The 22096-nt window shown below is 37.3% G+C and overlaps 3 protein-coding genes across 7 annotated transcripts; 2 read left to right on the top strand and 1 right to left on the bottom strand.

The window, feature by feature from the left end:
• The first annotated feature begins 1358 nt into the window (after positions 1-1358).
• LOC137747495 (probable helicase MAGATAMA 3) lies at positions 1359-9191 on the top strand. 3 transcript variants are annotated; one of them, XM_068487627.1, is made up of 10 exons: positions 1359-1534; positions 2327-3767; positions 4762-4950; positions 5134-5229; positions 5323-5476; positions 5596-5728; positions 5808-7565; positions 7675-8390; positions 8554-8749; positions 8933-9191. In XM_068487627.1, the coding sequence occupies exons 2-8, from the start codon at positions 2399-2401 to the stop codon at positions 8098-8100; spliced, it is 4125 nt and encodes a 1374-aa protein (XP_068343728.1). In that variant the 5' UTR covers positions 1359-1534; positions 2327-2398; the 3' UTR covers positions 8101-8390; positions 8554-8749; positions 8933-9191. The 3 variants fall into 3 exon arrangements, with proteins under 3 accessions (XP_068343728.1, XP_068343736.1, XP_068343722.1); XM_068487635.1 differs by lacking the exon at positions 8933-9191 and having other exon boundaries at positions 2330-3767; positions 8554-8924; XM_068487621.1 differs by lacking the exon at positions 8933-9191 and having other exon boundaries at positions 8554-8924.
• An 887-nt stretch (positions 9192-10078) lies between these two features.
• Positions 10079-15289, top strand: LOC137708581 (uncharacterized). Of its 2 annotated transcripts, none has more exons than XM_068447697.1 (6): positions 10079-10324; positions 12164-12262; positions 12397-12573; positions 13372-13470; positions 13890-14132; positions 14557-15289. In XM_068447697.1, the coding sequence occupies exons 2-6, from the start codon at positions 12179-12181 to the stop codon at positions 14974-14976; spliced, it is 1023 nt and encodes a 340-aa protein (XP_068303798.1). In that variant the 5' UTR covers positions 10079-10324; positions 12164-12178; the 3' UTR covers positions 14977-15289. The 2 variants fall into 2 exon arrangements, with proteins under 2 accessions (XP_068303798.1, XP_068303806.1); XM_068447705.1 differs by having other exon boundaries at positions 10082-10324; positions 12164-12253.
• Positions 15290-15785: 496 nt separating this feature from the next.
• LOC137713566 (2,3-bisphosphoglycerate-dependent phosphoglycerate mutase 1-like) lies at positions 15786-19605 on the bottom strand. 2 transcript variants are annotated; one of them, XM_068452881.1, is made up of 8 exons: positions 19269-19605; positions 18358-18632; positions 17888-18111; positions 17417-17535; positions 17175-17331; positions 16917-17018; positions 16697-16816; positions 15786-16267 (listed from the first exon to the last, which is right to left on the bottom strand). In XM_068452881.1, the coding sequence occupies exons 2-8, from the start codon at positions 18629-18631 to the stop codon at positions 16223-16225; spliced, it is 1041 nt and encodes a 346-aa protein (XP_068308982.1). In that variant the 5' UTR covers position 18632; positions 19269-19605; the 3' UTR covers positions 15786-16222. The 2 variants fall into 2 exon arrangements, with proteins under 2 accessions (XP_068308982.1, XP_068308989.1); XM_068452888.1 differs by having other exon boundaries at positions 19449-19591.
• Positions 19606-22096: the final 2491 nt, after the last annotated feature.

Below are 22096 nucleotides of genomic sequence, written 5' to 3'. Positions count from 1 at the left end.
ACTAGATGACAAGCTTGCTACAATGGCTTTGAAGCAAGGCCTCTACATTCACTTGCTTCTCTCATAGAAGCTGAATAATATAAATATGACTGTGCCTCCCTAGTGAAATACTTCGATATAGCCGATGTCATTACCGACTAGGATGACAAAGCTCGAAATAGGAATTCCTTCTCGGATCATGATAGGAGGTCAACGCAAAAGAGAGAGAAAACATGACACTCCACCTCCTCAATATATTCTCTAAATTCTCATTATATGTATATGTTAACATGTCATTAACACCAATATATCAATAATAAAGAAATCACCCACCAACTTTGAATTCAATTGAAATCAATAAAATTTTGTAACCTAAAAAGTAAACGATCCAATTTTTTTTCTATTGAAAGTCAACATGCATTTACATGGCTCATCTAACAACAACTTTGATAATACTTGTTCTAGCCTGCATTAAGATTTCAATGAACATATACAGAAGTTTTGGTCATTACAAATATAGATGAATATCCAACCACCCTCAACAAATGCCATCATGGAATGTAAGGCTATAATAGTCTTTTTACTCAGTAATTTTTCTCCAAATTTAGATTTTTTGCTCACAATTTCTTATTTTCTATAATTAATTCAAAAAATTTCTCCCAAAAAAATAAATAATTAAATTTTTTTGGCTTTGGCCTCTTGTCCTGATTCACGGCATTGTACACTAGTCAACTTTAAGTAATTTACCAACAAGCGAGGAATACGAGAGGTGCTTTTCTTTTTCTAAAATTAGGGACTGCATCCCCACGCGTCTTGGTTAAGCGTGTTTCACACTCGATGCCTCACTCCGCTTTAAAAGCACGTGAGATTGTACTCCCTCCATCGTCCGAATGACTTTCCTACCCTCACCATTTCAAAAATATTACACCTGTTCCATCCGCAAGTATTGAAAATAAAATTTAAAAAACTGCACAAAAATCCAAATTAGGATCCAATTGATGGATCAGAAATCCCGTTCGTCAACGTGTCATATTAGTGGGCCCAAGGTTCGAATCCAAGAGATGTCTTTTGAGTGTAAGATACTTAGGTGTGAGTATTTACACGCAAGTATACCCTTCGACTACCGTAATCCACCGCTAGCAAAATCCCAAATTTACCCTCGTTTGGGAAGCCAATCCTTGTCAAATTAGCAGAAAGAAGGGAGGGCGATTTGGGAATTTCACGAAACGATAATAAACTAAAATAATGGGTAGGAAAATAAAATTTGCCGGGAATAAAATAACGGTGATCGGGAGAAAAGCCCGGCCGCGAAGGCTTTGATATTTCCTATATAAACCCGTCACCACGCCTTGTATTCTCACATATCACGCTCTCTCTCTCTCTCCTCTTCCAAGAGATGTCTTTCTCTCTCTAGCTAAGCTGGCTCTCTCGCAAACCCTTACCCTACAGACTACAGAGAGCCCTCCTCCGTCTCCCAAATTTATTTAAATTTGGTTAAATTAAATAATTTTTTTTTCCATCTGATAAATACACGACACGAAAGCTCTTAAAAGAGGTAAAAATTCTGTCCAATATATTTTAAATTTTAATTTTTTCGAATTTTATTTTGGTTGATGCGGAAGACCAGTAGCATGAATAATGGGATTGGATTAAGGACTGAATGTTTAGGTGGGAGTAATTAGATGAATGCAAGAACATTTTGGTGAACAAATTGTGGATCTGTTTGGGTGGGAGGGGGATTTGGGGATTTGTGTTGGGATTTTGGAGTCTTTGGTTGTTGATGATGAAACCCTAGAAACGAAATGCTAGGTCTGCTGGTTGGGATTGGGATTTCAATCTGAGTAGGCAATTTTGAATTTAATTGGATCAAGAACTGGGTTTTTAGATTTGGGTTTTTTTCTTTCTAGTTATTGTTAGGGTTTCGTGTATGCTTATTCTGCTAGGTTGTAAATCTGTAATATATGCTTATTTGACTATAAGTGCTGTTTGGAAAAGCAATTTATGCATTTTGAATTACAAATAAATTTGTGCAATTTATGTGTTAATATGATTTTATTTCATTTTCTTGTAATCGTTTCGGATAAATGTTAATTTGAGCATGCTGCGTGTGTTGTGTATATGTGTGTCTTGTGGTTTGGTTACTATTTTTTTTTTGTTACTGGGTCGCTTCTTATACCGTTGTTGATTGATTGCTTTCCTTAATTTGGCTTGTATGAGTCACTTGACTTTTAAAACTCAGTTTGATTAATCTTTTGATATCTATTGGGTTCCATTTAATGCACGTGTTTATCCTGTGGTGTTTTCGTGTTGCCTAACTGATTGCATTTCGTTTGAATTTTTTTCGTAGAAGGGAATCACAAAATCGTCTAGTACAACCTTCTTGGAAATACGGTTTAGTTTGTATGTATTTACATATGAGATGGGTTCTCGAGGAAAGTTGTTATTTGATCTCAATGAAACCCCTGCCGAGGATAATGAAGAGAGTGATAGTGCCCTCAGCTTCCAGCCGCAAAAGGCACTTCCTTCTACAAATCCCAACACTACTGAAGTGCTTGCAGTAGCAGCCGTTGCACCAAGAATTGTTAATAATCATGCTTTTTCACATGCATCGTCTGTGTCAGGTTTTCAACCTTTTGTTCGGCCTAAATACGCTCACGGCTCTGAAGGTGATGCTGATGAGAAGTCAAGAGATAATAATCCCAGAAATACATTAGTATCTGAATCAAGTAACGATGAGGACATGAAACCTGTACCATCTTTAGCTTCTGCTTCCGAAAATGCTCCATCTGTGGAAAGAGAAGAAGGAGAGTGGTCTGATGATGCTGAGGGATCTGCTGAAGCAGGTGGAAGTGGCAGTTTGCATGAACAGGGTACCACTTTACAAGTACAAGGAAAATCGGGAGGGATTGTTGGACGTGTTTCTGGTGTTGCTCCAGATAGTAGTTCTTGCGATATTAAAACTTCAGAAGGTCTCAAGGATGAGAATAGCAGTCGTACATCTTTAGGAGTAGATAATGATCAGAATAGTAACAGTAGCCGCAACTCAGACGGCAATGTTAAAGGTCAGGCATCCATGGATTGTCAGGACGAGCCTGGCTTGGTTTTGAAACAAGACAAAGTTAAAGGCATTGAAGCAACCCATGCACTCAAGTGTGCAAATAATCCAATGAAGAGGAAGATTAACCAGCAGAATGAAGCAAAGCTGGGAAAGAAACGAAACAGACAGACAATGTTCCTTAATTTGGATGATGTTAAGCAAGCTGGCACTGTCAAAAGTTCAACACCAAGAAGACAGAACTTTCCCACACCCGTTACAACTCGCACTTTGAAGGAGGTTCGTACCATTACTGCGCCTGCAGATCGCAATGTGGAAAAGCAGTCACAGTTGATGATTAAGGACCAGAAACAAGTTGATGTTTTATGTAATGAAGGAGGGACTGCTGCAGAGTCCAGTGATTCTAAGTTTGAATCTAATGGGGATGTTAATTATGGATCCCTATCTAGGACGAGAAGGCAAAATGGTGACAATGATCCTTCTGCGGAGGTCTTACCACTAATTCCAAGACAGAGTTCATGGAAGCAGCCCACGGATACAAGGCAACTGAAGAATTCACAGGTTGCTAATAGGAAGCCAGCTTTGATCACTCAAAGCTCCATGGATTCCAAATCTGGAAACAAGAAACTTCTTCCCGCCAAGAAGCAAACGACAATCAGTAACACATACCAAGACACATCAGTTGAGCGTCTTATACGGGAGGTCACTAACGAGAAGATTTGGCATCACCCAGGTATAATGTAATGTGGGTTTTTCTGTTTATGTTCATTACTGTTGAATAGTTGTAATATGTATCCTATTTTTTTTCTTTGGAACTTTGGGCCATGTGTGTTGACAGCTTTCCTGATTTTCTTATGTCAGTGATCCATGCCCCCCAATTGTTACATTATGAGACTCATAGCACACAAAAGATTGGAAGGTGATGACAATTATAGCGTGAAATCGAGATTCCAAGTTAACATATTTCATTGATTTTCTCAATTTCACTTTGTAATTCTTATCACCATCTCTTGTGTGCAAATGCTCTCATAGTGTAATGTTCCTTCTATTTTTTATCTCTTTTGTTTGGTGGAGGGGGTAAATGCTTCAATTGAAGTTTTACATGCTTTGATATATTTCTGCAGGCAATATTTTGGTTTTTATTTTCTATTAAACATGGAATTTGGTAAACTGTGATTCCCTATAGCTTTTAAGTAGTAAAAGTTGATATTGTATTGCTCAGGCCCATAAACAGTGGAGAGGATCTCTATAGCTTCATGTGGTGGGTGTGCAATTATCAGGAGGGCATATTGCGAGAATATTCTTCATACTAAATTCATTGTTATTCAGCCAAGATACAGTATTTAAATCTACTGCTAGTACAAAGAACAACTTCAAGTTTACTTTTCCAATGCAATTTTACCCGGTTATTGTAGGTCTAGAAGTTTCAACTGTAATCTGTAATTTTTTTTTGGTAATACTTCAGCGATTATTTGTTTATTTATTTTCTAAAGCTTACATTTGCCGAAAGCTTGTACAACTTCCAGTTTACGTGGAAGTTCTCTTTGGTTGGTAGGCTGCAACTAGGGTACATGTTAATGGTTCTTATACTGTCATTTGTTTTTTATGTGATGTGTTCTCATAGCCTGGAAAATATATATTGGTCTTTTATCCCTTTTCGTTTAACTTTTGTCTCCCCCCTCAAAATCATTTTTCTTTCCACTGAATTTATATTTTTTGTGCACCAGGGGAGGCTGACCTCCAATGCGTTACTGAAAAGTTTGAATCTGTTGAGGAGTATGTTAGAGTATTTGAACCACTTCTGTTTGAGGAATGCCGGGCACAGCTTTACAGCACCTGGGAGGAATTAACTGAGGGTGTTTCTAGAGATGCTCATATAACTGTTCGTGTAAGAAGCATTGAAAGGAGAGAAAGAGGTACATTGTTCAGTTTGCTTCCACCTACTTTCGTGAAACATCTGGGTACAAATTGTAGAAGAAAAAAAAATGAAAATAAAACAGTCTAACCATGTGTTTAGGGTTTTGGCCAGTATAGCCTCTAGTACCTGTGTTTTTTCGTGGTTCTGCCAACCGACTGAGGTGTAACTTTTTGTGGCATAGGGTGGTATGATGTAATAGTCCTTCCAGTAAGTGAATGCAAGTGGACATTTAAGGAGGGTGATGTTGCAATTCTTTCAACTCCCCGGCCTGGATCAGGTCTGATATGTGAATACATTTCTGTCAAATTATTGCATTCGATATTAGTTCTTTTGATATGTTACTTACATCTACTCTTTTTATGTCAAGCAGTCAGATCCAAAAGGAACAATTCTTCAGCTGAGGGTGACGAGGAGCCTGAAATCACTGGGCGTGTGGCTGGTACTGTCCGGCGACATGTGCCCATCGATACTCGTGATCCCCCAGGAGCGATCCTTCATTTTTATGTTGGGGATGATTCTAATAGGTAGTCTATTTGTTTTTCTATGATTTTGGATTATTAGTTTGATTTCCTTTTGTATTTTTGTAGCAAATATGCTTACATTTTTTTCCTTTCTCTCCTTCCTTTTGATATTACTTTTCCAGCTTGGTTGATGATGATCATGTTCTAAGAAAGCTACAGCCTAAAGGAATTTGGTATTTAACTGTTCTTGGTTCTCTAGCAACCACCCAGCGAGAGTATGTTGCACTGCATGCATTTCGTCGTCTAAATATGCAGGTGACAAATTTTTGCATCAGCAATGACTATATATTCTGGTTTTTTGTGCAAATAATAATTTGAGTGAACAATTTAACAGATGCAAGCAGCAATTCTTCGGCCCAGTCCTGAACACTTTCCAAAATACGAGCAGCAGTCCCCTGCTATGCCGGAATGCTTCACACCGAATTTCGTTGATCATTTGCATAGGACCTTTAATGGACCCCAGCTATCAGCAATCCAATGGGCTGCAATGCACACAGCTGCTGGTACAAGTGGTGGAAAGAGGCAAGATCCATGGCCTTTTACACTTGTTCAAGGACCTCCTGGAACTGGTAAGACACACACAGTCTGGGGAATGCTAAACGTCATCCATCTGGTTCAGTATCAGCAGTACTACACTTCTTTGCTTAAGAAACTAGCACCTGAAAGCTATAAGCAAAATAGTGAGAGCGTTGATAATGTTGCTATGGGATCAATAGATGAGGTTCTTCAGAACATGGACCAGAATCTCCTTAGAACACTACCCAAGCTCTGTCCAAAGCCTAGAATGTTAGTTTGCGCCCCTTCTAATGCTGCAACTGATGAGCTTCTTGCCCGTGTTCTTGACCGGGGATTCATTGATGGTGAGATGAAAGTTTATCGGCCTGATGTAGCCCGAGTAGGTGTTGACTCACAGACACGTGCTGCCCAGGCAGTATCTGTTGAGCGGAGAACTGAACAGCTTCTGGTCAAGAATCGTGAGGAAGTTTTAGGGTGGATGCATCAGTTGAGACTTCGTGAAGCGCAGTTGTCTGTGCAGATATCGCATCTTCAAAGAGAACTCACTGTTGCAGCTGCTGCTGTCCGTTCACAAGGATCGGTTGGTGTTGATCCTGATGTTTTGGTGGCTCGGGACCAGAGTCGAGATGAATTGCTGCAGAATCTTGCTGCTGTGGTTGAAAGCAGGGATAAAACTCTAGTCGAGCTGTCTCGCCTGTTTATTTTAGATAGCAAGTTTCGTGCTGGTGGCAATTTCAACTTGGAAGAAGCTCGAGCTAATCTTGAGGCTAGTTTTGCCAATGAGGCTGAGATTGTTTTCACTACTGTCTCAAGCAGTGGTCGCAAGCTGTTTTCGCGTCTTTCTCATGGGTTTGATATGGTTGTGATTGATGAGGCAGCCCAAGCCAGTGAAGTGGGAGTTCTTCCGCCCCTTTCTCTTGGTGCTGCACGATGTGTTCTTGTTGGGGATCCTCAGCAGCTTCCTGCCACAGTTATTAGCAAGGCTGCTGGAACCTTGTTATACAGTAGAAGTCTGTTCGAAAGATTCCAACAAGCAAAATGTCCAACAATGTTGTTGTCTGTGCAGTATAGGATGCACCCTCAAATACGTGATTTTCCTTCAAAGTACTTCTACCAAGGACGCCTTACTGACAGTGAAAGTGTTGCTAATTTACCCGATGAAACCTACCACAAGGACCCTTTACTTAGACCTTACGTATTTTTTGACATTTCCCATGGGCGGGAATCCCACAGAGGGGGATCTGTCTCTTATCAGAACATACACGAAGCTCAGTTTTGTGTTCGTTTGTATGAGCATCTTCAGAAGTCCTTGAAAGCGTTGGGGTTGGGGAAAGTTTCTGTTGGCATAATCACACCATATAAACTGCAACTCAAATGCCTCCAACGTGAGTTTGAGGATATTTTAAATTCAGAAGAAGGGAAGGATATATATATTAACACCGTAGATGCTTTCCAAGGCCAAGAGCGTGATGTGATTATCATGTCCTGTGTGCGTGCTTCAACTCATGGTGTTGGTTTTGTTGCAGACATCCGCCGTATGAATGTAGCTCTTACTCGTGCAAGAAGGGCTCTTTGGGTATGGATTTCTACTATTTTATCATTTTTTTATAGTAATTACACACAAGTTTGCACCATCTACCTGCACATAGTTTGCATTTCTAATTTCAGTATGAATCTTTTAACAGGTCATGGGGAATGCAAGTGCCTTAATGCAGTGTGACGACTGGGCTGCATTGATTACTGATGCCAAAGCCAGGAACTGTTTTATGGACATAGAGACTCTTCCCAAAGAATTTCGGGTACCAAGGGTACCTTCTTATGCTCAATTACCAGGAAAGCCTTCTAATATGAGGGGTTTCAGGTCTGCTGGACCAAGGCATAGATCAATGGACATGCACATGGAAACCAGGTCAGGAACACCAGCAGAAGATGATGAGAAGTTGGGTCCATCAGTACTTTCTAGGAACGGAAGTTACCGGCCTATGAAACCTCCATTTGAGAATTCCTTGGACGACTTTGATCAATCAGGTGATAAATCTAGAGATGCCTGGCAATATGGCATACAGAAGAAGCATGGTCCTGCTGGGGTTATTGGAAGGAGAGACATCTAGCTATCGATTGTTCGTTCTGAATCCTATGTTTGCGTCATTGGAGCTTTTTGGCATTCTTTATTTTTCCAATAGTGCAATTCTTGCTCTTTTGTCTGCCAGAAGGCTCCTGGAGCACTAGCTTCCTGTGCTGATCTCTGAAATGGATGCCATAAATCTGAAAGGCCGAACTTTGTGTCGCATATGCTTTCAGTTACCTGAGGAGTTTGGCAGTAAGGGGGGCTTGGCAGGGGGTGTCGGCCTGTGCATAAAGTTGCTTTTGCAGACGATCCACCACCTTACAATCTTCAGAGGTAAGATGAGAAAAATCATTTGATGTGCTGAAAGCCTGAAACATGGATTTGTAATTTGAGTAATGCTGTATAGCTCTGTAGTTTTCCTTTTCATATTTTGTATTGAATATCAAATAACTCAGGAATCAAATCGCTCGTGTTTTGATTGAGTTGATGACTTCAGTTGCAGAGATATAAAGAGGAAAGCTTCCGGATGACTCAACGACTCCTCCTTTGGCACCGTGACAAGAGTTAAATGAAGCTGTGTACATTTTAGGACGCGCAAAATGCACGGTGACCAAATAGTAGATGAAAGGCGAATGTAAGGTTGTGGTCTGGTTAGGGAAGAATATGTTGCTTTGTGCTCCTGTAGTTTGAAGGTTAGTGACATACATACATTCCAAAAGGTGGCATTTACTACAATCTTCTGTATAGAAATGGTGGAAGTACAGAAATTGTATTAGGAAGAGAAACAATCAATTTGTAGTGTCAACTAACATGTACATAACATCTTTCAGCTGTGGAATCAAATATAAATTATGCTTTATGCTTTTACCTTGCAGTTTCCTTTGCATTTCTGTCCAAAGACCACCTTGGCAATGATGAAGCACTCATTTGAATTTTGGTTCCATTTCTCATTTTCGGAATCGACATGGAGAGGGGGATTTGAACTTGGGACGTATTTTAACATTAGGAAGGCAGTACTACAGACTAAGAGCGAATTAGTTGTTTTCTTTGTTTCTCGACTTTAATTGAAAAATGATGCGGTCTTTTTAACATTACTCTATCATAAAGATCATATTTATTTGTACAATATTATAAATGTCTCCAATAGTATTGGTAGACGCTTCCTCTTCTATAGAGGGGTACACAATGTTTTTTATTTATTTATTTATTTTTTAACAAACAACATTATCGACATTAAGAGGGTAGGAAGTAGGTTAGGCCTTACAATGGATTAACGATAATGTGATTCAAATTTGCCTTTGTCGAGAATCAACCTAAAACCTCACTTACAAGTGAAGAAGAATATTATTAATAGACTATTGTACTAAGTAGTAGGCAGTACACTGTTTATTTTTATTTTTTATTTTTATTTTCTGTTTTGTTTGAGCAAAAAATATTATCTACGTTAAGGGGGTAGGCTTAGCCTTAGCTTTATAATGGGTTAACAATAATGTGATTCAAATTTGCTGTTAGCGAGAATCAATCTAAGACATCTCACTTACAAGTGAAGAGAAATACTATTATACTATTGTACTAAGTAGCTAGTGGTACACAATGATAGGGAGGCTATATTATGTAACCTCTTTAATATAGTTACATATCCAATCAATAGAAGTAGGTCTCGCATATTAAAGAGATAATGCAAATATTTTCAGTACAATAATTTGGTCTCCCTAAATAAGGTAAATAACATTTTGCAGCACCTTACTAAAAAATAACCAAACAAACATTTTTCGGTACAAAAATATGATTTCCCTAGCATGAGCGTTTGTGTAAACGTCACACCCACCAATATGTAGTGCTTCAAATTAAATGGGTCTGGGCAATCCGACTTTTAAGCAATAAATAGTCTGATGCGATCCACACGTAAGTAAATGACAAATGGGTTAAGGCAATGAAAATCCAGAGCAGACCAGCTGTGTCCTTAAAACCCAAGCCACAACATTAATATTACTGTTTAAAAAAGCACGTGCTTTTGGACATTCAACCAGATTCCAGCTTCACCCCTGGTTCGATCCAAATACTGTTCTTCAAATATAATCCAAACCGACCGCATCTCCGACTTCTCTCTCCCTCTTTCTCTCTCTGTTTTTTACACAGTAATTCTTTCTTGTTGTTCACAGTTGACCATTTCTATGGTTTGGGACAGCTGAGGAGCTCCGGAATACTAGTTTATCTCACCGCTTCCTGAGAAGCTGCCCCAAAATTCCTCAATCTGTTTGGTCAAGGTGGGATCTTGTCTTTTGTTTCCTAGATTTATGCCCCTAATTTTTGTGGGTCGGTTTCGATTTGCATTCCTAGTACCTGTAAAGGTTGTTTTTCTTTACCCATGATATTTGTGATTTGGTGTGTTGGGTTGCATGCTTGTGTTGATTAAATGTTAGAATGCGGTTTTGTAATATTTAGTTGTATATGGAGATAACCCATGATTGATTTTTTATTGTTTTATGAATTTATTTTTTGTGTAATTTACTGAAATAATTGACAAGAACACAGTACGAAAACCCACACGGTGTTTTGTGTCAGCAGATTTCCCATTTGTTTGGGTGTTGGTTGAATGTCGATTGAAATATTCTGGTTAGGTTTTTGGATGCTACAGTGAGGAGAGTGGTGATTCCAATGTTGTCTTGTAAATTAACGGAAAGGTTTATTAAGTTGATTGGTTGAGTAGATAGAGTAGTAATTTGGATGAGACCGATACAGTTTGAACGGATGGATAGTTGCGAACAATTGCATTTCAAGTTTGATTTTGTGGACACATCGATTTTTACACGAGAGTTTTGATTTAGAGAGGAGGTTTTGAGTAAGATTTCGGGGAACGGTCAGGCAAACTGTTGTTAGGGGCCTTCGGGATCCCCTGGTAATAATGAGGGTTTGCATATGTTGTTACTGGTTTGTATAGGAAAGTCAGCGTAATTATCTTGTTAGTAGTGATTGCATGCATTTCTTGGGGAATTTCTCCCTCAATAATAATATGTCAAGTGTATTCCTTTCAAGGGAAAGGTTATAGTATTGAATTAGGGACTACCATTATTGGTTGAATCGCGGTTCCTTTAGTTTTGCAGACAATAAAACGTTTGTTCCAAAAAGGAGACGAAGTTAAGGCATTCTATAGGAATTTGGTCTTACGATCCCATGTGTTTATGCAAAGGTGGGAAATAGAGGATAATCTTGGGAGAACACATCCAAGGAATTTTGTTGCTCTTTCAGCCAATAAAAGGTCCATGATAAGTGAAGTGATGTAATCTTGTTGCAATCTATCATAAGTTTTGTTTTTAAAGAATTAGAAAGGAACTCCCAGGAAGGTTCGGAGTGATTTGTAAATCTGATAACTGGAGAACCTAATGCAGTCCTTGACTCTATTAAGATTTTATAAATAGGTACTTGGAAATAAAATTTCCCTATACAAGGAAACGAATTGAAAAACATGACAGATGTAACACACCTCCTGACAAAACGGAAACATTTATATTGTACTTGTAGGATGTAATACCTCCTGACAAAATTAAAACTTTATGGAGCGCTTGGATCGGTAATTTCACCCCTCTAAAAATGATTGAGGGATTGATGTAACTAGCTTGTAAAAATGTATATACCTTCTGACAACTAAAATGTAATATAAATAAGTTAGAACTCGTACATGGCGAATTTCTGTTGGAATAGATACATGTGAGATGTGCTAGTCATTCTTGAAGCATGCCTTTTGTTTTGTTTTCTGAAGTATCTGTTTAATTGTTTTGATAGCTCGTTCTCTAAGCATGATTGCTTAATCAAGTATTTCGTAGCTTAACAAAAAAGAATTAAGCCCATTAATTGAGTTGACATTTTTGAACAACAGTATAAAAAGGTTTTATCTAAATCATGAATGCCATATGCTAGTTTCCATAGTGATCGACTAAGAATAAATTTATTCTACGCATCCTTCGTTTTGCTATTTATAGGATAGAGAACAAGCTTTTTTTTACAGATCTTGCACGTTTATTTATATGTTAAAGAATTGGGGAGGGGAGACTGAAATAGGTACATAACACTAGTACTTACAGAGTCTTTATTGTTGATTTTGCAAGTCTTCTCCAAAAACTATGAGTGCGGGAATAAAGAAATCCCCTTCAAATGGCTCTGAGAAGATATTATCATGTGAAGAGCAGCAGGCAAAGGTATCTCCGGTAAAAGTTCTCCTTATAGCATTCTATACGTGCTTTCTTTAATTTGTGTGAGTCCTGTAAGTCAGGGCATGATGCTTCTACCATTATTGTGGGGAGAAAATTTACATACCCTACAACACTCTTCATGTTTGCAGATTAACGAAGTAAAAAAGCTGATAGGAACATTGCCTGATAAGTTGTCCATCTATTGTTCTGATGCCTCCATCTCAAGGTATCTAAGGGCGAGAAATTGGAATGTCAAGAAGGCAACTAAAATGTTAAAAGATACTTTAAAGTGGAGGTCAGAATACAAACCAGAAGAGATTCCTTGGGTACGCTTCGTTCATAGCCTTATAGTCATAATTCATCCAGATTGTACCTTTTCATTATTCTTAGAACAGGATCTATCACCCCTTAATATTAGCAGCTCTGATTAGTTGTCAAATGAAGCCTGATAATATTCTGCAGGTTATTCCTTGACCCTATGTTTGGACGTGGGAATTTAAAGTTTCATGAAATTCAGGCTAAATTTATTAGGAATGCACTACAAAAATTAGATAGAGGAACTTGAAATTGACTAGATGCAATACGTTTGAGAGAAATTTCAGATGACACCTTTCTAGTTGTTATTTTGAAAGTCCCTTGTTTATTGTCTTTGGAGTGCATTTATAGGGTTTTATTAGTAGTTTTGTAGTGCTTGAGTAGTTCAAGGGCGGTGTCCATGTAGTGTGTTTTTAACAGTTGAGTCTAAATTTCCTTGGCACTTTGACAGTCCCTCATGCAAACATAAGGTTTTTATCTTTGTTCTGCAATGCATCCTGAGCTGGCTTATTTGGTTCTCGTTCAATGCATGCAACGAGGGCCAGTTGACATCTCTGTATTTTGTAATAGTTCATCCTAGGCTCATCAGCAGTCCTTTCTGAATCCAACCCCACGTATCATGTAACTGGAAAGAATTAATAGACCAATTATTAGACTCCAGCATTGCTATAAACTACTTCAAACCCAGGTCCTACAATAGTCAAGTATAGTTCTTGTGGTTGAGGTTGTAGACCAGTTCAAATTCTTGCAGTATATGGTTACACTGAAGAGGATGTTCTTACGAATTCATCGTTTCATTTTTAATATAGAAAGAGGTAGCTCGTGAAGCAGAAACAGGGAAGATTTACAGATCGAATTATTTTGACAAGCAAGGGAGGCCAGTTCTCGTTATGAGACCACGTTGTCAGGTTTTATCTTTGAAACTCTTCTGATACCTCCATGAATATTGTGTATTTTAGCAGTTATGCTACAATTTTAGTTTAGAATATGTTGCTGGTCTCGCAGAAGCTACATCTGGAATCTTATCCTGCTGTAAAACTGTCTGTACTTGTCAACTTAATTCATCTCACCTAAAAAAAAAAAAAAAAAAAAAAAAAAAAAAAATATCATGTATTGAAGCAGATACCTTTTGCAAAAAGAACTAGTTTGATGTTCCAATAATAAGCATTTTGACTGCATCATTATTGCCAAAATCATTGCCTATATTCATCTTGCTGAAATCCTGTTTATGGGATCTGCTGTTTTGTAGGCACATTTAATGCTCTAGAGATCCAAGTTTCATAAGAAAACCAATTTTCCTTGTTAACTTTTTGTATTTTTATTGCAGAACTCAAAGTCAACGAAAGGACAGATTAAATATTTGGTATATTGCATGGAGAATGCCGTTTTAAATCTTCCGCCAGGTCAGGAACAGATGGTTTGGATGATAGACTTTGAAGGTTTCAATATGTCACATATTTCAGTGAAGTTGACACGGGAAACTGCACATGTTTTACAAAACCGTTATCCAGAACGCCTAGGTCTTGCAATACTGTACAATCCACCCAAGTTTTTTGAACCATTCTTTTCGGTAAGTCCTTTTGATGCTTTTTATTCCTCTTGTTTTAACTTTTTCGCTACATCTATACTCCTAGAGGATCATCATCATATGAAGCTGTAACAGTATTGGTGTGCCGTTATACAGCTTTGGTCCTTGTCATGGATGATATCTTGTTTTGGGAATATGAAGTGCAATAACCACCTAACTTTGGGAGCCGGAAAAGTGCCAAAGTTTTAGCCTGATAAATTAATAATAATAACCAGTTTCTTTTTATCTTGTGCCATTCCAATTTCCAAGGAGCTGGCCGTTCCCTTTTCCCGGTATAGAAATGTTCTAAATAGAGAGTATCCTAGTCACTTGGTGCTTGTAGATTTCCATTAATTTAGGTGAAATCTAGAGCCAAAATGTATCAGCTAGGTTCTTACGATGCGGATAATGTCTTTCTTTGTTACAGATGGTAAAGCCTTTTCTAGAGCCAAAGACTTACAACAAAGTCAGGTTTGTTTACTCGGATGATGTTAACACCAAGAAGATAATGGAGGATCTGTTTGATATGAATAAACTGGAGGCTGCATTCGGGGGAAATGATACTTGTGGTTTTGATATAAATAAATACGCCGAAAGGATGAAAGAGGATGACAAGAAGATGCCCACAATGTGGACGAGAGGAAACCCTTCTTTGGCTGCTTCCGAACCTACCGTTACCGGTGCTGCTCTTACATTGGATTCTCTCAAGTTAGAACCAGATTCCGATGCTTCTGATAATGAGAAAACAGACGGCTCTTCATCCCAGGGGATAGAACCAGAAGTTGCCTCAGACCACGATGAGCCGGTGGCTGCTAGTACTGGAAATGCTACCCAAGGTGTACATTAAGAATGGCTCAAGGTGGATGATGGTGACTTAACTGATGCATCTCGCTGACCCTTTTGGCTGTCTGGTTAGGTACTAAAAATATATGGTTCCTGTCAACTCTAATCGTCAATTTATTTTGAGAAATTTTGGAGACTCAACGAATGAATTCGCCATTTGAAGTTAGCGGTAACTCCTTCACAATTCAAATAAGAGATTTTTGCACGTATATATTCTTTGGTGGCTTAAATGTTAAAATGACCCCTCTATTTTAGTCATTGGCCATATGGCTATAACACAGACACCATTTTAACATTTAAGCCTTCGTTCTGTGTTGCGGTTCATTCTTCTTCCCAAGCATTTTCTGCAGAACATGTGAAAAAAGTTTCAAGAGCAATGATTGAATTTGAACTTAAACCGGGGAAGGTCGGTTTTCGAGTTGAACTCGTTTCCTCCAAAATGCCTTTCGAGTTCGACTCTAACCCGACTTGCGCGCATCGTAACCAGATGGTTATAGAATCGAATTAATCTCCTCCAAGGTGCTCCTCATGTTCGACAGATAAGCTCACTTTGCGCATCATGACATTTAAGATCTCTCACATCGAAAAAGAGAGGCCATTTGGAGGTCTGACAACCAGAAACTCTTTGAATGCATTTGACATAAAAATTTACAAGTGCTTCCGAACTCAGAGGTGCTTGCACTTGAATTTTTAACAAAAATTTCAACGTGTCTACAATAAAAGCATTTCTACAAGAAAATCTTTTGAGTGAAAGTGCTTTCCAAAGAAGCCATCCATAAGAAGCTTAGGTAATTTGAAACGTAGCCCCTTGATTCTTTTACACAAAGGGATGTCCCTCTATTTAAAATATTTTTATTAAAAAAAAAAAAACTGAAAATAAAGAATTAATCCAACAAATAAAATGGATCCAGGGAAGACGATTACAAACTGGGAAGACAATAACATACACAACTTACACTCTCATCTAAGACATTAACTTTAACTGAATTTGCTTGCTACACATACACAAAGTAAACAGAAACAAGTAGCCAGGTCCGCGAGCTTGAGACCCGTAACAACCTATTTCATGTACACGTAAAACCTTGAGCTAACGCGACAGGTACAAGACTGACGAAAGATAAGCCCCCCAGAGGAAAGCAAATGAATGTGCAGAAGCATACTTGAGATCTCGGAAGCATAAGAAAACCCATAATGTAGGTTCCCTACTTGAGAACATATTTATGGGGTTACCTATGCTAGGAAGTAGCACACTAATGAACCATCTCATCTAACTTCTGCCTGTAAAGAGCCAAATTCTGCAACAAAATTCAAACAGCTAAAGCGTTACTTGGTTCCTTTTTGGATTAATAATTGTATAAACTGGAAATAAAGAGAAATGACGTTGACACTGATTATTCAATAATCGGTGTCTTTGCTCATATATATACTGAGAACTATAAATCAATGCCAATTTGAGATGATTAAGGTCTAATCAAAGCTGCGTATATGTATGTTACAGCCTTCCTTGACGGGAAGAAGTTGAATCTTCAAAGGGAAGAGCAGAATCCAGTTTCTATGACTTGGAAGCTCCCTTTCTTTCCTCACAAAGGGAAGAGCAGGCACACTGTTTTTCTCAGCCCAAGTACTAAGAATTTTTTCAAATTGCACCATCATAACTGGCTTTTATGCCTATACTATAAAATTGAACTGCAGAAAGGTTGCAACTAATACGAGAGGCTGCTTACCTTAGTGTAGGCATAAACCCCAGCCTCAGCAGGTCCCGCAGGACTTCCCCTCCGGATGAATTTTCCCTCTTTGGAAATGTAAAGCATAGGAATTCCAGTTGATAGTTCCAAACTAATAACCTGCAAAAAATAATAAGACAACATCAGTCTTTCTTTTCTAGTTCTATAAAATGATTAGTCCCAAAAACCGGTGCATAGCTCAACCAAAATGATATATCACCTCTTGAGAAGTCAGTTTGTCAAGATACATGATTATGGATCTCAGCGAATTCCCGTGCGCAGCAATCATAACATTCTTCCCAGCCAACAGTTGGGGTTCAATCTGCAGCGTAATATTTACGGAGTCAGATATTCAGAACGGCATATTGTCACTTGAGTTGAGACTTCAAAAATGATACAAAATCCTTATCGCAAATTGGATGCAATACAAACAGTTAAGAGGACAAAGAGGTACAGGTAAGCGCATGGTCATTCTTACTTGATCTTTGAAATAAGCAACAGCTCTTTGAGCGCACATTTCCAAACTCTCGCCATTGGGAGGGGGAATGTCATAACTCCGACGCCACTCATGAACTTGTTCCTTCCCATATCTGTCTGCTGTTTCCTGCTTATTAAGACCCTGTAATTCCCCATACCTACAAACGAGATCCATGTCATGCAAGTACAGGGAAAAATAGCAGATAAGAATAATAATTCAAAAATGCAGTGACGGAATGTTACATTCTTTCATTCAATCGCCAATCTGCTACGACAGGAATGGTTTGCTTTATTGTGTCTTCACTGAAAATCTGACTCCATGCCCTAGCCCGTTCACCCTCATTATGCATTATAACTGGGACCTGCAGGAAAACTGATATAAAAAGGCTGCCAAATGGATATAAAACCAGAAATTATCTGTGTCACGCAGTGGAACATATTTAGGCCAAAAGAGTAAAACCTGGAAAATAAAAGCAGTTAAATCAAATTTGAAAATGCAGCTCAAATTAATAGCGTAATATTTCTTTTTCTTTTTAGGGTACAGACGGATGTTTTGTCTGCGTACTCCTGCTTAAATATCACGAATGGTATAAAACCATTTCAATCATCTATGGACATCATTTCCCACTTTCCAGTGCCACTACCATAAAGCCTCCAAATAGCCATTCAATTGGTTCCTACTGACACTCAACAAGATGTTTTGCTCCAAATTACCTTCTTACGACGGTGCTGTGTCATGGCAAGCATGGCTGTCATCTGGGCACGAATCAGTGCAGATGTATAGATCATGTCGACAGGTATGTTGCTGATTCTCTTGCCAGCTTCAATTGCCTCTTCTACACCCTTCTTGCTCAGAGGGACATCAACACAGCCTGTGAACAAGTTCTTTTCGTTCCACAAAGACTCGCCATGCCTAATCAAAATCAAAGCTGCTTCATCTGAAATGCAGGTGGAAACAACAGTTGGAAAATTTTACAAACAGAAATTTAAACTTCAAACTCATAAGGATACAGCATATCAATTGTATAAAAAGTAAAATTCGACAACCCTTTTTTTTTTTTTTTTTCTTCTAGGAAATTGAATTATATGACCATGTTATTAAACAATCAACGACAAAGAATTAACATGGGTTATTTACTATTCACCATTCAATCAATCAAAATAGAATGGTTAAAAATGTGTACTAGATTTTTTCCGAGAGTCATTGGATTTGGTATGTGAAGGGGATGAGACTATATCAATCACTGAAGCCTGGGAAGCCGAGGCTCGAATTACACTAAGGTTTCTCTGGGAAGAGCTGTAGCATCCTCCTTTTGACAGTCCAATATCAATCTCAAAACCCCTTGAAACGAATCTCACTGAGCTTTTCGCAAGCTCTTGATGCAGTCCGGAATTATTAACATGCCCAACAGAGTGAGGAGTCCCAATGCTTTGGTGAAATGCAGCAGCAGCAGCCATTCTGAAAATTCATAACATCCCAGGTGATGAGATCAGTACACAGATTATACAAAATCTTAAAGTACAAACAAATTATAAAAAAATTTAGACAAAAGAACACTTTGTAGTCTTTATATGCTCAAAAAAAGGGATGCAAAGTGAATGAAAACATTGTAAACAAATGATGCAATCTATATCAGGGAATGGGGATTTGAACTCAGGATCTCGGATGCAGAGGAGGAGCTTTTAACTCACTGAGCTACAAGCCCCTTGCAACGAAAACGTAGTTGAACTATTGTAACTTGTCATGCTTTATAAACAATGGCAAAAACCATTTTGTACACCAATATCAGATCATAAATGAATCGTTATAAAGTTATAGAGCTCAGAAAAATATGTTTATCCCATCATAATCAAGCCCATTTGACCGACACATGGAAAATTAATTAGCAGAAAACAATTAGCACTGATTATGTAACAATAATTTCAAATTACCAGAAACAGATGCAAATCCAATGCTCATGCTAAAACAACTAATTCCCAATGAAAATTAGAACAAAAAAACCCAGAAAAAATTGGTTTTCCCATATTTTCTCAAATATTCAAGCACATTCAAACCAAATCTAAAAAGTAAAAAAAAAAGAAGAAAAGGACAGACCTTTGCAGAGACTACGAGTATAAGAGAAAAACCCAGAAGCCAAAATCCGCAGATGGAAATGCAGAAGCAATCAAATTTGAAAACACAGAAAGTGTGGTGGGTGCTCTTTGAAAATTAGCTGGTTTTATAAATATGAAAAGGCGACGAAACCGAGGCAAACGGGGCGACAGAGTTTATTACGAGAGAGGTTGACGGAGAAGAAGATGGCTGATGAGTTGTTTGCTGAAAGAGAAAGCTAATGGCTACAACATGATATCAATGTCTGTCCATCTCTCATAACATTGACCTCCCAACAAGTTTCAGGAGGAGAGGAAAAGAAAGAAAACTGGTTTTTATTTTACGCTAGCATCTAACGCATGTGTCAAATTTATTTTACTCTCTTTTAATTTAATTATTATTATTTTCTGGATATTTTAATTTATATGAAAAACTAACTTAATTTACAGTAGTTTATAATTCTAAAAAAATTAAAAAAAAAGTGGCTAGTCACTCTTCCATATGGGATTGTTTTCTTTTGATTCTTTTAATAATTTGCCTTTATTTGATAGAATTGTTCATTTTAAAAGTTGTAAAAGAGAGAGGCACTTAGGGGCACTTAGATCTTGTTCCAAAAAATAACATAGCTATTAGGTTAAGTCTATAATATACGTACAAGCAAGATACATTAATTTTTGATACATGTTGATTATAAAAAAGAATATATCGTATAAGTAGATAAATGCAATAACCTGTAATATATGTTGATTGTAAGGTACAAAAATATAATATACCAATAACCATAAGCATGACACATTAATCTCTGATACAAGTTGATAATAAAAATAATCTGTCATGTAGGTAGATAAAGATAGTTAACTTGTGATATAGGTTGAGTATAAAAACTAAAATTAAAATCTATGAATGAGGTTTAGAGTATGAAGGAGAAGAAGAAATAACAAAAAGAAAATAAAATAAGAAGAAATAAGTAAAGAGATAATTAGGAAGAGATCTAATTTCTATAGTAAATTTATCATTAAAGAGATAATTTTGATAATAAAATAATTTTAAGTACAAGAAATCGGACTTATTTTAATAAAAATGATTTATTCTTAATATTGGCAAAAAGTTAAACTTATATCCAAATTTTATTTTAATAGTATGAATGTTTCATCAAATATTTTTATATATAGAGATGTATATAATTATTATATATAATAACATATAATCAATATTTATATTTATAGAAGAAATCGTCGCAGTTTGTCTTCGTCATTAAAAGCGTTGTAAAGCAACAGTGTATTGACAAAGGGTTTGCCAAAGTTGGCAGCAGTCTGGTGGGCGTTTCTGCCTCTGACTATGTTCGGTAGGTTTGACTTCAATTCTTTTCCTCTAATATTAGGACACGTTTATTTTATTCATTTTATTTGGATGATAACAGTTTTTTTTTTTTTTTTGGTCAATGGATGATAAAAGTTGATTACGTGGTTAATGAGAGGATAAGTAATGGGTAACTGCTAAATCCATATGCTAATGTATGTGTGTTTGTTCCTTTATTTTTGACTTGGATAAGAAGGTTTAGATAATAATTTGGGTAAAGAGTTAGTTGGAGGAGGTAAGGATCAATGGATTTTACAAGTTAACTAACAAGTTTATAGCTAGATTTTGTAGATACATTGGCGTATTATTTCAACATTAACAAACCTATGTGGGTTTTCGATTATCGTTTAGTTTAATGATTCTAAATACCTTTACAATGTAGATTCTAACTGAGTTAAGAGATCAAATATTATAAACGACATACTAAATTGACTATATATAAAATAAAAGACTGGTAGATTGTTGTACTTCACCACACGTTCTTTGTAGAACGACCAATTTGGGTTGGCCTCATCACCCACTAGAGGGTTTAATTTTCATGTGGGCATACTTAAAAGGGCCAGATTGTAAATGAGCTAAGTCTATTTTATTCATTTATAAGACAACAAGGACCTTCGAAGGGGCAATAATATAGCCTCCTAATTAAGTATTTTGCTAAAATTACACCAAACAAAGAAAATTTTTAAGCCACTTAGTATTACGGTTTAATGATATTTTTCTTTACTTGTAAATAAAATGTCTTAAGTTCAATTTTCACTAAAGACGAATTTAAACTATATTATTACTAGTTCATTGTGAGTTTTATCTCACTTCATCTCTTTTAATGTAGATAACATCGTTTGTTAAGCAAAAATAAAATTTAAAAAAGTCACAAAAGTTATACAACCTACCTCCAATACTAATACTACCAACCCCACACACACCACCTTCCATTTTGGTGGCTTTTTGACAGAACACGTGCTTGTGTTGTTCGTGCACAGCTTATGCATTGATGCGTACCAAATACATGCAACCATGTGACACCTAACTCCTCCCTGTGCATTCACATTTCACATATTTTAATATTCAACGTTTTCAGATTTTGCCACGTGGAGAATCAACGATAAAGGAAAGGGATGGTGTGCGATAAGAATATTCTGGCATGTAAGTCTCTGATGATAATGGAATATGCTTCTGTGCAACGTGTTGGTTTACGAAAGGTTATAATTTATTGGACGGTCCAGAGTAAAGCTTCGAGCTTGTGAATGTGATGTGATCCTCAACGCTCTGATTTAGAGACAAGGATTGTCTGTCCCTCCCACCTCGGTGCCCTTCCGTGCTTTTCTATTTTGTATGGTTACGGTTAAGTCACGTCAACATTTTATATATTTTTTATAAAGATAATAAGATAAAAATGAATAGTAATATAAAATATTGACGTGGCTTAACCGTGACCACACAAACAGAAGGGCACGAAAAGATATCGGAAGTGG

The sequence above is a fragment of the Pyrus communis genome, chromosome 1 (genome assembly GCF_963583255.1).
Source record: "Pyrus communis chromosome 1, drPyrComm1.1, whole genome shotgun sequence".
Taxonomy (NCBI): Eukaryota; Viridiplantae; Streptophyta; class Magnoliopsida; order Rosales; family Rosaceae; genus Pyrus; species Pyrus communis.
This window is presented reverse-complemented; position numbering and strand designations above follow the sequence as displayed.

Coding starts and splice junctions, on each gene's coding strand:
- LOC137708581 (XM_068447697.1), top strand. CDS start 12,179: ATGAGTGCGGGAATAAAGAAATCCCCTTCAAATGGCTCTGAGAAGATA. Junction 13,471..13,889: donor TTATGAGACCACGTTGTCAG/GTTTTATCTTTG, acceptor TTTTTATTGCAG/AACTCAAAGTCAACGAAAGG. Junction 14,133..14,556: donor TTTTTGAACCATTCTTTTCG/GTAAGTCCTTTT, acceptor TCTTTGTTACAG/ATGGTAAAGCCTTTTCTAGA.
- LOC137713566 (XM_068452881.1), bottom strand. CDS start 18,631: ATGGCTGCTGCTGCTGCATTTCACCAAAGCATTGGGACTCCTCACTCT. Junction 17,019..17,174: donor TTGCTTATTTCAAAGATCAA/GTAAGAATGACC, acceptor ATTACGCTGCAG/ATTGAACCCCAACTGTTGGC. Junction 16,268..16,696: donor GGGTTTATGCCTACACTAAG/GTAAGCAGCCTC, acceptor ATTTTGTTGCAG/AATTTGGCTCTTTACAGGCA.
- LOC137747495 (XM_068487627.1), top strand. CDS start 2,399: ATGGGTTCTCGAGGAAAGTTGTTATTTGATCTCAATGAAACCCCTGCC. Junction 5,230..5,322: donor AACTCCCCGGCCTGGATCAG/GTCTGATATGTG, acceptor TATGTCAAGCAG/TCAGATCCAAAAGGAACAAT. Junction 5,477..5,595: donor GTTGGGGATGATTCTAATAG/GTAGTCTATTTG, acceptor TTACTTTTCCAG/CTTGGTTGATGATGATCATG.